Source organism: Boleophthalmus pectinirostris, unplaced genomic scaffold (assembly GCF_026225935.1).
Source record: "Boleophthalmus pectinirostris isolate CB_2022bp ecotype Guang Dong unplaced genomic scaffold, ASM2622593v1 HiC_scaffold_17, whole genome shotgun sequence".
Lineage (NCBI taxonomy): Eukaryota > Metazoa > Chordata > Actinopteri > Gobiiformes > Gobiidae > Boleophthalmus > Boleophthalmus pectinirostris.
The window spans coordinates 11,280,928-11,294,885 of NW_026571115.1; the positions used below are offsets into that span (position 1 = coordinate 11,280,928).

A 13,958-nucleotide genomic window follows, 5' to 3' on the forward strand; every position below is an offset into this window, starting at 1 on the left:
TTTTCATAGGACATAAGATTCTATAGGCAATATGATTCTTGAGCTTTAAGCCCTGTTATAATGAATGAATGTTTATTCGGACAGTAATACATAGAACATAAATAAAAAGCGTAAATACATAAATATAACACAAAAAGTAACTATTTCTATTCTATAAAAACAGGCAAAATAAATGTTACGCCGAATTTTCCTTGTGTCCGAAAAAGGAGTGAGAGGAAGTAAATACTTATTTAACCCCACCCCTTTTTTCTACCATCCCAAATTAACAAAGAACACATATAGCACAAAATGCTCTGTTCCACCTTGTGATGTCACACAGTGGTAGTTTTCAGTTTCCAAATTCAGAGCTACCTTTTACCCCTTTTTTTTTATTTTTATTTTTTACTTTAGTTCTGTAGAGATTGGCAATTCCAGGTCTGAAATTACCCAAATGATTCTGGTGGAAGGAGTATTGAGTTAAAAACACAGTGGAGCACATTCTGTATTATCATATGACATCCCAAGGTGAAACTGAGTGCTTTCTGTTTCAGTGAAGAACTCAGCCTAAATATGCAGGATTTGAGTGTTAAATATGTGACACAAAACACTCCAAACTCCAGGTGTGTACATAATGAAACAACATTATAACATAGATCAGAAAATAGCATAACATGGGCCAATTTAAGAGATGAGATAACTTTTAAACTTTAAAAACAGACTGATCCACTTCGCTGTGTTGGGTCTAGAAAATGACACCCAAGTCGCCATCGTGACTTTGAATGTTTTATGGGATTTTAGAGGAAAACGGTATGCGTCAAATGGTTTTATCCAACCACAAACTACATGAATTACTGAAACAAATTTAAAGGCCATCTCTATTATGGAAATATTTGTGGCACTTGTTATGAACAGCTTCAGGCCATTTCCAAATATTGGCTTTCTCCAAACTGATTCTCCAAAAAACATGTAGCAAAACTAAGCCTGTAAGTTTGGGTCCAAGTCAGTGTTTATTATAAGTTTGGCATTTTTACAGTTTCAATTCACTGGACCTCAGAGAATGTTCTTTAAATGGCCCATAGCTCCACATTGCCTGCACAGTATAAACAACGATGGGAAGAATAATAATAATAGAAAATGTATTTAGTTCCAGAATACTGAACACCTGCATTGAAATGTATATCGTAACATTATTCTGATATGTGAACCTATCAGAGTACTCTATTCTGAATACTTGGAATACTTTTACATCGAGTTGCATTTAAATTATAGTGTTAAGATGCAACATATCATCAAAAAAAAAACTTTTAAATTTGTTTCATAGTTTGAGAAACATTTTCTCTCACTAATTGGAAAAAGAACAATCACATATGCCTCACCACAAGAATGGAGTTTTCAATTTTCTCTCTGATTCTGTGGAGTTTGAAGCCTAAATTACATGTTCAAATTTTGATTTTTGAAAAGTATCCACCAAAGGAAAAGTAACTGAACCAAATATACATGATTTTAGTCATTTCCCAACACTGATTATAAATGTAGATGCAATTTTTGGCTAGTCTACCCATATGTGACTACAAGACAAAATGGATGAGCTTCTTGGTGGGCTGTGTGACCTCAAATTGCTCGCTGTCCGTAGGAAGCTCTTAGCCCCCCTCTTGTTGCCATGCGAATCTCAGAGGAGTATTCACGCTACAGTGGGCACGGCTGGCATCTCCATGAACAGGGCCTATACTCTGCATTTAGCTCCCAAGACCCCCTCCTCGAGCCCCCCCCCATTCACCCCTCCAGCCTTCTGTACTGTCCCAGGACCTCCTCTCTTCCTCTCACTCCTCTTCCAGCTTATCACAAGTATGCGTGGTGAACAATGGGAGTCCTATGAAGCAGTACCAGGAATGTGTCTCTGTATTCTGTATGTAGCGAGGCTGAGTTCAGGCCCTGTGTCCTCTTTTGCCCCCAGTGAGATGGGAGAAAGGGGGCAGGAGGAGTTGTACTAGTAATAATTGTAGTAGTAGTAGTTGTAGTTGTAGTAGTTGTAGTAGTTGTAGTTGTTGTTGTTGTAGTATTTGTTGTTGTTGTTGTTGTTGTAGTATTTGTAGCTGTTGTTGTTGTAGTATTTGTAGCTGTTGTTGTTGTAGTTGTAGTAGTTGTAGTAGTAGCAGTAGTAGTAGTTGTTGTTGTAGAAGTTGCAGTAGTTGTAGCAGTTGTTGTAGTAGCAGTTGTAGTAGTAGTTGTAGTAGTTGTTAGTTGTAGTTGTTGTTGTGTTGTAGCAGTTGTTGTTGTTGTTGTTGTTGTAGTAGCAGTTGTAGTAGTAGTGTTGTTGTTAGTAGCAGTTGTAGTAGTAGTAGTTGTTGTTGTTGTTGTTAGCAGTTGTAGTAGTTGTTGTTGTAGTAGCAGTTGTAGTAGTAGTAGTTGTTGTTGTTGTTGTAGCAGTTGTTGTTGTTGTTGTTGTAGTAGCAGTTGTAGTGTTGTTGTAGTTGCAGTAGTTGTAGCAGTTATTGTTGTAGTAGTAGTTGTAGTAGTTGTTGTTGTTGTAGTAGTTTGTTGTAGTAGTTGTTGTTGTAGTAGCAGTTGTAGTAGTAGTAGTTGTTGTTGTTGTAGTAGTTGTTGTTGTAGTAGTAGTAGTTGTTGTTAGTAGTAGTGTTGTTGTTGTAGTAGTAGTAGTTTGTTGTTGTAGTAGTTGTAGTAGTGTTGTAGTAGTAGTTGTTGTTTAGTAGTAGTAGTAGTTAGTGTTGTTGTAGTAGCAGTTGTAGTAGTAGTTGTAGTAGTAATTGCTACAGAAAGTTGGAGGGGATACAAGAGGGTAGCTGTATGGGTAATGATGAAAATTGTAATAGCAGACATACTTTTAAGTAGTGGTTGTAGTAAAAGTAATGATTGTGGCAGTAAATATTGTACTTGTCACTATGACTTTTGAACTAACAGGATACGTTAACATTGTAAAGTAATCGGAAAAACCCATATGTAACTGGAGTAAACATTTATTATGAAATATTGTAAAGGATCAATTGACCACAAAAATTTGAAAAAACTAAGACAGGCAAGAAAATTAAACGTTCAAATCATTTAATATTGCCAATGTTAAAATAATGATGTTGGTACTTATAGACTAACTGACAGTGGGAGGAGTAACCAAAACTTTCACTCAAGTAAGATTACAGTTAGGTAGGAGTTGAAGTATGGTGTCCAAGAATGAGGCGCAATTGTATAAAAAGTGTATGTGCTTAAAGTGTAGCACTGCTCACCTTCTTACAATAAACATATTGTTAAGTTTTATATACCCAGTCCCAGACCATTTCCTGTGTCAAAACCTTTAACTAAAAATCATATAGTCTTTGATGGTAGTAGTATTAGTGGTAGTTTTGTTTTAGTTGCATGGCTGGAGACCAAATACCAGAGTAGAGGGTGTAATATGTCTGAGCGAGAAGCAGAAGGGAGCATGTATGTGGTGACAGAAAGAGCAGAGGTGCTAAAGAGGGCTTAGGTGTGATCTGGAGGTGAGAGAATGAAAGAAGAAAGCTCAAATGAATATAACCCTGTACAGATCGATTTGCATAACTGTTATATGAAGGCTAAAAATATGAAAGTACAGGGTATTTATTTATCTCATGTGTATATCAAAGGAACAATTAAATGCTCTTCTGTAATCATTTAACCTAATCACAGAAGTCAAAGAAGTGTATTAGTGTGTATTGTATTCAACCAGGGCAAAATTTTATATCTTTTTTTTTTTTAATTAAAGAGATGTTACTGTGTTATCCAGCAACACTTTTCCATGCAGTTAATTTTCTTAAAGGTCTTATTGACAACCAAAATATTATAATTCTGTTCCACCTTGTGATGTCATTGATTGAATAATAAAGTGGACAAAGCAAGTGTAACATTATCCATAGTGTTTGGCTCCACTCAAAGGAACCTCGCGATGCTCAGGGTTACAGGAGCCAGGCTTTAGGATTTTTTATTTTTATTTTTTTGATGGACAAAATAGTGAAGAAAAAAACCCAAAACATCAGGATCTTGTAAAGTGAGGTAATACTAACATTTTAAGGCCAAAATGGCGAGGCTCACAACAGTAGTTTCATAGAGAGGGGCCACGATATTCTAATGTAGGTCAATGGGAGCCAGGGTCAGTATGATCCGGAACAGCCGCATGAGAACTTCCCATTTGGAATGTGGCGGCTAGCACGTCTGCTTTGTACATTTTATATATACAGTCTATGGTCATAATACAGGAAGTGCTGCACTGTATTTTTAAGATACACCTTCATCATTTGGATAATTTCAGCCCTGGATTTGCCAATGTCTACTAAACAAAAGCTGTTAACTTGAAAACTACCAGTACATGACATCATAAGGTGGAACAGATCATTTTGCAGTCTGGAGATCTAGACAGACTAATAAAGGATTACTTAAACATGTGCAAATGAAACACAACTCCAGGTATGTTTTTGAGAAGGTAATAACATTCTAACATGGTTTAAAGCTCACAAGAGTACATTTTGTGTAATATGTGGAACAATTTTAAGACAAGATGTTGCTTAAAAGGTTGTCTCATTGGCAATGTCTATAATTTTATCAAAGATGAAAGTGAGTTGTTTAAACATGTGTGCTACAAAAATAAACTGTAGATTGATTCAAAAATAAATCTCTTAAGCCAAATTTATGGAGGACCTAATGAACCTTTTTTGGACCATTTTCAAAGAAACACATTTGACTAATATTCGTGGAATTACTGTGAACTTTTAACCTCCATCACATTACAAAGTTTGTTTTTAGTTTGACCACCCGTACAGACGAAAGGAAGGGAGACATTTTAAAAGCTATTCTTTGTACCTGTCAGCTTGTTAGCTTTCAAGTGATGACCTTAACCTGCACAATAGGCAAATTTCTTCAGCTAAGTTAGACCTGACCAAGTTTAGCTCCAGATCTAGAAATGGATCCTGACAGGTTCACCCAAAAGTATTGAGGGATGGGTAAAATATAAAGTTTAAATGGTCCTATAAATACACCTTAAGGTTCTTATATTATCTCATGTGAGACTTGGGCCACGTTGTAATGCAGTTACCTCCTCAAAAACACCTGGAGTTGTTTTTTTTTTCATTCACACATGTTTGAGTAACCATTTTTTACGGTCTCCAAACATCAAAATGCTCTGTTCCAACTTGTGATGTCATGTAGTGGTAGTTTTGCAAGTTAACAGCTACCATTTAACTTTTGTTCAGTAAAAATCTGCAATTCCAGGGCTGAAATCATCCAAATTATTCTAGTGAAGGTGTATGGAGTTTAAAAACACAGTGGAGCACTTCCTGTATTACCACATGACATCACAAGGTGGAACAGAGTGTTTTCTGTTTGAGAAGAACAGTCTAAATATGCAGAATTTGTGTCCAATTAGGAAGTAAAATGATAAACTTAACCAAATTCAAAATCAAAAAAGGTTATATATAATGATGTTTTACCAAAATGAGTAGACAAACTTGTCATAACCTTCAGCCTTTTCATTGACTCTGCAGGTGCGGCTAACATGTTGGCGGGGCAGAAGAAGAACCTGATTGCGGTGGCGAAGAACTGGTACCATCAGTTCTCCATCCACACGCTGAGTCTGATCCAGGGCAACAAGTCTGTGTGCGGGTACCACCTGGGCTACCTGGACGGAGAGACGGAGCTCATCTCCCAGACCATGAACACCCTCCTGGATCTGTACAAGCAGGGCAAGGTCAAACCACGCATCGACTCCACCTGGCATCTCGAACAGGTAAGACAAAACTCTGTACTATCCTGTAGAAATAAAGGTCCCCAGCTGAAAAATATTATTATTGTTACACTGAAAAAAATGCATCTCGAACAGGTAAGAAAAGTTAGTTGGGACATTTATTTAACATCTTAACAGTACAGAAACAGATACAAACATCCATGGTTTGAAAAGGGGGTAGATGGAAGTCTCTATAGTCTCCTGCGGGGAATAAACTTCTAACTTAAGTTCCACAGTTGAAAATGATTTTGGTAATGATATTGTTCCTCTGAAGAAAATGCTCATAATGTAGACACAAAAAGCAGTCAAAAGATGTCATCGGCACTATTCAAGGAAAGTAAATAAAAAGTAATTTATTTGTACTATTATACTGAAAGGCAATCACAATAACAAAAAGTTTAAGTTAAAGTTTCATATTTTGCTGGAGTAAATACAGATAATATATGATAATACTGAAACTAAAGCAGATCTGGACAAAAATTATTCTAAATCTAAATATAGTGTAAAAAAAAATATCATGAGCTGCAATAAATAAATAGCAGAATGAAACACTTAATACTAAGTTTGCATCTGTAATAAGTCATAGAAGTTATTAATTCATCTTTCTATGACTCAAATCTCATTTTGTGGCCAGAAAAGCCCAGAAAATTTCCCAGTAGTACAAAGGAAATGCACACAGAATAAATACTGACCCCAGAAATATATTGTTCCATCTATCACGTATTGAATGATAAGTTGATATAGTGATTATTGTGACAGGCCGAGAAATAGTGCAAAAGATTTATAGCCGTTCTACTTTGGCTGGGCCTGTGATTCCAAACCAAGGGGCTGGGGACCAAACTTGGGGTTCTAAAAGCTTCATTCACACAAGAGGTCCAAAATAGCTTGCTAAAATGAGAAGATAACATGAATAAAAAAAGATGAATCTTTATTTGTTCCACAATGGGGAAATTACAGATAACCACAAAGAGGAAAATCATTATAATAAGTGGAAAGCATTTTAAATATTGATTGTGGTTGTAATATCTTTAGGAATCATTGAAACTGCATAAAACCTTTTTTCTTAAATGTTTTTCTGGTAATAATGAATCAACTTGTAAAATGGGCGTCTTTGAGAGAATAAGGTCGGCAACTACTCAGCAATATAATAATAGGAAAAGCCATAAATGTCATCTTAAAGGTGCATTGTGTAGCTTTTCTGGTGGAGGCTCCGTCAAATGCTTTTCTCCATGGAGATGTTATTGCTTTGTCTGGAATGTTTCACAGTATGGCGTTAAACCTTTCTATCTTCATGGAAACCAAACCAGACCAAGTTACAGGTCAGATCTGTGAAGAGGCAAGCCCGCTCACAGTCAGAATGCCTGTTTTTGTTGGTATTTTTTAGTTATAAAACCACCTGTAATTGAATAAATGTAAGATAGAGCTGCTTAATGTCATACGGTGGAACATTTCAGACAGAGCAGTGACCTCTCCACAGTAACAAGCAGGTGACGGACCTCCAACCTAAAAGTTACTTAGTGCACCTTTAAACAACACAATCCTTGTCCCTCCTGGACTATTTAACACAAAAACTCTTCATTCTCAAACTCCAAACTTCTTTCTAAGCCATAAAAGTAAATTCGCTTCATCCAGTCTGTTCAGGTTTGTGTCAGAGTTGTTTAACAGACTTTTAATACTCACGTCCATAAGGTGTTTTGATTTTGAGCAGGTTTAATCACCGTGGTGGTTTACATTACAAAGCTACCTGCCCCGGAGCTCTGCAGAGTTGTTATGGAAAACTGCATCCTCACTGAAACACAATCTGGTCCCAGCGAGCCTTTTGCTGGTTGGTGTTACATAGAAAGCATTAGCCAGAATCATAGAACCAAATGAGTTATAAGTAATGTTCTGATCAAATATAAGTGGGATTAGAGGTACATGATTGATAATGTTGTTTTATGAAATGGGTGTGTGCTTTTAACGTTAATGACTGTCCATACATCAGGTTTAGTGTTACTTTCTTTACGTTCTTGGGCTTTAAAGCAGATTTGAACAGTCTTTAAAATGTTTGCAGTGGTCTGAAGTTATTCCACACTTACTTTATGTATTCTGAGCATCTTAATTATTCACCAGGTTGAGTTTATAAGAGCTTTTCACAACCCTTTAAAGGTCCTATACTCAGTGTTACTTTTAAAATGTATTCCCCTACAGATTACAGATTACATACCCCAAAATGTAGTCTGTAACGTAATCCATTCAATTCCTTAAAGTGAGTAACGTAATCTGAATACTTTGGATTACTTGATTTTCTGTAGAGGAGCAAAGACTCGGATATCTTCACGTAAAGTAAGCCCAGTCTTTCCTTAACCGTATTAAAAATATTATCGATAGAATGGTTTCGTCCTGTTAAATCCTGTTTTAGCCCTGGTTTAGACCTGGTTTAGACCTGGTTTTAGACCTGGTTTTAGACCTGGTTTTAGTCCTGGTTTTAGACCTGGTTTTAGACCTGGTTTTAGCCCTGGTTTAGACCTGGTTTTAGACCTGGTTTTAGACCTGGTTTTAGACCTGGTTTTAGTCCTGGTTTAGACCTGGTTTAGACCTGGTTTTAGTCCTGGTTTAGACCTGGTTTTAGTCCTGGTTTAGACCTGGTTTTAGTCCTGGTTTTAGTCCTGGTTTAGTCCTGGTTTAGACCTGGTTTTAGTCCTGGTTTAGATCTAGTTTAGACCTAGTTTAGACCTAGTTTAGACCTGGTTTTAGCCCTGGTTTAGACCTGGTTTTAGTCCTGGTTTTAGTCCTGGTTTAGTCCTGGTTTAGACCTGGTTTTAGTCCTGGTTTTAGTCCTGGTTTAGTCCTGGTTTACACCTGGTTTTAGTCCTGGTTTTAGTCCTGGTTTTAGTCCTGGTTTAGTCCTGGTTTACACCTGGTTTTAGTCCTGGTTTAGATCTAGTTTAGACCTGGTTTTAGCCCTGGTTTAGTCCTGATTTTAGTCCTGGTTTAGTCCTGGTTTAGATCTAGTTTCGACCTGGTTTTAGTCCTGGTTTAGACCTGGTTTTAGTTTTGTGAGCTTTAAGCCATGTTATAATGCTGTTACCTCCTCCAAAACATACCTGGACTTGTGTCTTGTTTCTTTTACACATGTTTGAGTAATCCTTTGTTATTACTCTGTCTAAATCTGCAAAAGACGTTACAAGGTGGAACAAAGGGATTTTTTTTCTGTTTGAGAGAAGAGCTCAGCCTAAATATGCAGGATTTATGTGTTAAATGTGTGTGGACAAAACAAAACACAACTCCAGGTATGTTTGTGATGAGAAAACAACATTATAACAGAAAAGAAAACAGAGTAATAAAGGTAAAATGTTGAATCTAACATCTAATACATTGTAAAATTGCAGAGATAAATGAACAGCATGACTATAATATGGTACTCTTGCGATGTTTTTGAAAGATTAAATTAAATGAGAAGTAAAATTTTTTGAGGCTTACCTTCTGGACTGAAAATCATATCAGTGCATTATCCTTGTATTTGCGGTCCATTGTATTAGTAGCAGAAATAGTAGCAGTAGTAGTATTAGCAGTGTTGGTTACAGTAAGAACTTGTAATTTTACACTTTTATTTTTATCCTTTTCTTCCTTTTACACTCTGCACCACCTGAAATATTGTGAAAAATTGTGTGAGTGAATAAAACGGTGATAATAAGGCTACTATTTTTCTATGCTACCTCTTTGTTGAGGTATTTCTGAAGAATGTATGAAGAAAGAAGAGCAATTGAACTAAACTCAACTTTTCTGGTGTCTCTGTGGAAATTCAATTGCTTGTCTAGAATGTTCAGCAGTACACTAGTAGATTAAACCCAGCTATCACGAGGGAGACGAGCAGGTTACAGCACTACGCTACGTTACCGTTAAGATCTGTGGAGAGTCGCCTCTACTCGCCGAAGGAATTGTTGTATTTTTGAGCAACAGAAACCCTTGTAATGAATAAATGCTAGATGGATATGTTGAATGTCTTAATATGGTACATTCCAAGCAAAGCAATAACATTTCCATGGAAACAAGCAGCCAGAAAAGTTACTCAGGGCACTTTCAAGCCAGCACAGCTTTCTAGTCTTTTTGTAATGTCTATGTTTATCTTGTAGCATTCATTAGTCAACCATTTTCAGTTCAGATATAAAGATGTTATCTGTTGATACCTGATATAAAACAATGAAACCAACTTATAACAAAGGTTTAGTCATCAAGTAGGCCTAACTTACATTCACAGATAATGACTAGTTACTAAATGCGTCATAAGACATTCTACATTTATTGGTCTAACCCTGAAACGATACTCTTGAACCGATACCTGATCTGGACTGGGCCTGATAATCTGATATTAACTTTACCGATAATATTTGGAATTTGTTTGGAATGTATGCATTAGAATATTAAGTGTATTGAATATGGTCTTCAAGGCTGCAAAAAGAAAATGAAAGTAATCAAATTTAAAACGATTGAAAACTCAAACAAGGATTTCTCCGCTTTAAAGCAGATCCATTTCCTAAAATAGACTTTTAGAGCTTTTAACCATGTTACAGTTGTTTCCTCTTCCCATTTACTCTCGCAAAGTTGTGTTTTGGAGTGATTTGTGCATGTTTGAGCAATCTTTAATTTACTAAATTTTGTCATTTTCAAGATGCCATTTTTTATGATCAACCCCTATTTTCACCACCACCAGCACATGCCCACTGCTCTGTACTTACTTTGTTCTCCAATTTTTATGTTTTTTTTTTTTATCGCGTAGGATTCAGCAGTGCCATGTAGCCATTTTGGTAGGAATGAAGGAAAAAAATGCTGCTTGCTCAAGTTGTTTTTCTCATCTTTGTTGTGTTGATGTTTGCGGTGACGTCAGCTCCCATTGTTCAGTTTTCTAACGCAGAATTCAACAGACTCGTTTTTGTTCTTATTAAATTGTTTTAGATGAATATTGAGATTTAAAACATAATGATCCACAGCGTCATAGATTATAACTATATCACACAAAACTTAAACATGTCTGCTATATAGTACACCGTAGACACACAGGCACATTTGAGCACATTTCAGACAAATCTGTAATATAATTTGTATATATTGTCACTGGGAGTATACAAAAATTGTATTAATTCATTAGTCGATATGACCCACACCCACCAGCATCTATTTGATACCCCCTGAGCTGAAGCCTCTCTCCAAAGCTTTACATTAGAGAAATGTGTCTGCACAGTTCCGCAGATTTACTACATGTTTCTGGATGAGTCATTTCTCGGGGGTGCGTTTGTTTTGTGCAGCTGCGCCTCCCAAATGCATATGAAAACCAGGTGCTGTATAATATCTGCTCAAACTGGGTGTGGTCATTTCACTTAGGCAAAGGGAGAACAGTGCATCTTATCACTAGAGCCACGCTGTCTGCATTGGCAATGTGTACACTAACAGATTATTACCTGATTTCTGGAGTTATCAGATTATTAAAATGTCAATAGTGGCTTTAAAATGTGAAAACTGAAGTAGTTCATTTTAAAGACTGTACAAATGTCTTCCAGTGCCTTTTAAATCCAAGAAAGTAACACCAAAATGTGATTATAAACTGATTTCTGGAGCTTTTTAAGATGATTTCAATTACATGCAAACCACAAAATCTGAGTAATTAAAAGGAAATCAGAATATTTATCTGTTTACATGTCATTTAAATCACCTTATAACTCCAAATATCTATAAATAATTAGATTTTAAGTGCACATTCTATTTTTTAAATGTACATCTTTTTCACAATGGAAATTATAGGGAAATTGCACGTCACAGTATATTATAAGAACACTGAGTGACAAGATAAGTGGTAATAATAAATTAAAAAATATGTAGCAAAAATGGCAAAAGACTGGGGTCAAGGCATAAATGCATGTATATGTACAAGTAAAAATAAAACATAGAAATATAGTAAGTTAAATATTAGGCAAGTTATATTCATGAGGATTAATTTTACGACACTGTTGAATATTTGCAACAAAATGGTTGATGGTTCTGTGAGCAAGCCCCAATAACTTGGCAATTTCAAGAGTGCTGCATTCTTCTGAAAGACTTTTTACAATTTTGGACTTTTCAGAGTTTCTTTTTTGGCTCCTTTTGCCTGAGGAAAAGAAACTGCCTAATAATTCTGCACACCTTGATATAGGGTGTTGATCTTCTTAGGCCACAACCCCCCTCGTCAGACAAGTACACATAACCTGATATGCTTAAATCCAATAAGAATTCAAGTTTATACAGCTTGGAGTTGGAGAATATGCATAAAAATCATGGTATGGTCAAAATACCCACTTGCTTACCGTATTTTCTATTAGGCGCTCTGGATTATAAGACGCACTTTCATTAAATGATCTATTTCCGAGCTTTTTTCACAAATAAACCACACCGGACTTTAAAAAAAACACAACAATTCGATGGGTTAGTGGGACTTTGTTTGTCGCGTTCACGGTGACTCTGGGCTTTGTTCAGTTGTGGTGTGTAGGGAGGGTGCTGTCTGGGACCACTGGATTGTTGGCGTCTTCGCAGTGACTCAGTTGTTCAGTTGTGGCTCAGAAAGGCACATTGGACTCGCTTTTTTGGTTCGTTTCTCCGTTCCATTCCTCGTCGACGTGGAGTGATGAGTGTGTTTCGCTGCGCAGTCGCTGTCTGCTCCGTGTGTGTTTGCGTGCGCTGCGGGTGGTGCGGCTTTCTAGTTTACTGAAGTCGTGCTGGGACACCCTAGTGGATTCGTGTATAGGGCGTTCAGGCGGTGGTTTTTTGATGCGGTTAGAGGCTTAAGAGCACGTCTAATAGCCCGGAAAATACGGTAATAATTGTGCACACAGTGTATAAGAGGTGACTAAGGAGAAACTGTGCATGAGGATTATCTAGTGCATAAGGGTGAGTTGTGGTGTATTTAATGTGAGTTATCTGATTTTCTTTTGGATTATTCACTCCTGTGCTGGTTTTAACATGGATTTTTGTTTCCCAATATTGGGGAAAAGACAAAAATAAAAGAGGAAATGTTAAAGATCGAAAGAGTTGTTTTAAAACCCACTGTACTTTGTCTTCCATGTACAACAGTTACTCTGAAAACCCACTGATAACTGACTAATTATTTTTATTATAAAAACTTGTATTTACAAAGACTTCTTTTGTAAACAAACAACAAAACAGACCTAACACTGGGTTATCTGATTGTATAGTTATCCCATTTTTACTGGAGAAAACTGAGAGTGTGGCCAGCCAAATTAATTTAACACTGAAGCAAATATCTCCAGTGCCAAAATGACGAACTCACTGGAGACTGAAAACTGCTGTCCCGAGTTGATGGTGATCTGTTTTTTGGCAGTGCTTTGATTATCCATGGATTTCCGAATAATGAAAAGTTGTATATCTTTTCAATGGTTAAAATTCGTCAGAAAGGCTCCAATAAACAAGAAACTAAAACCCATAAATAGATCCTGCTGTCTCTAAAGAGGCTTTTTCTATGCTTTCATCCATCTCTCAGTTAAGGAATTTCTCTTTTTGGTCTGTAAAGTTTCAATAGTCCAGTGCATCCCTTTCCTCTACCTGTAGGCCTAGTATTAATGTTTAACTATTACTCCATTGTTGATCTGTGTTACTTTTATTACAGGTATAATTGCAAAAATGTTTTAAAATAGTCTGAAAACTTAAGAAAAAACACAAAATTTAAACAGCACATTTTCAGAAGCCTGTGATCAATACCAGTCTTCATGATTCTGTTTATGTATTTGATTTTCAGATTACAAACTGAAAAACTGAGCAGCAAAACAAATCAGCTCACTTGTTTTCATTACAAAGTCAGTTCTTTATGGTCACATTTTGTTAAAAGGAGTCTCAGATTAAAGTCTAACTTGAGTAACAGTGCTTCAGACTGAGCAGTGCCTCCAGTTAAGAGAAAAATGTTGATGACATGAGCTGCAAAGTATCAGTTCTACATCTGGGTCCGGTCAAGCGGTAACAGAGATTTTTTACATTCAAATGTCTCTTATTCAGAAACTAGAGGGACAATTGAAATAAGTAAAGTATCAGAATGTAGGAAAGAGTTACACTCCAAAAAGTAAAGTTAAACCTGTGATATTATTTCAAGTTGTTGACAAAAAATTTTAAAACTCATGTCGGTAACAGATGGAATGAAATATGCAGCACTTTTTGGGCAATAAATACAAACAGTGATAACTAGCAGTTCTCATTTACATATCCTTAACAAACT

At 36.4% G+C, this 13,958-nt stretch overlaps 1 protein-coding gene across 1 annotated transcript in view; it reads left to right on the top strand.

Moving 5' to 3' along the window:
• LOC110161520 (synaptic vesicle membrane protein VAT-1 homolog) overlaps positions 1-13,958 on the top strand; it is a 78,825-nt gene that overhangs the window by 49,958 nt on the left and 14,909 nt on the right. Inside the window, exon 5 of the mRNA XM_020926273.2 lies at positions 5,487-5,728. Within this exon, the coding sequence (XP_020781932.2) occupies positions 5,487-5,728 (242 nt within the window). The remainder of the gene's footprint in view (positions 1-5,486; positions 5,729-13,958) is intronic.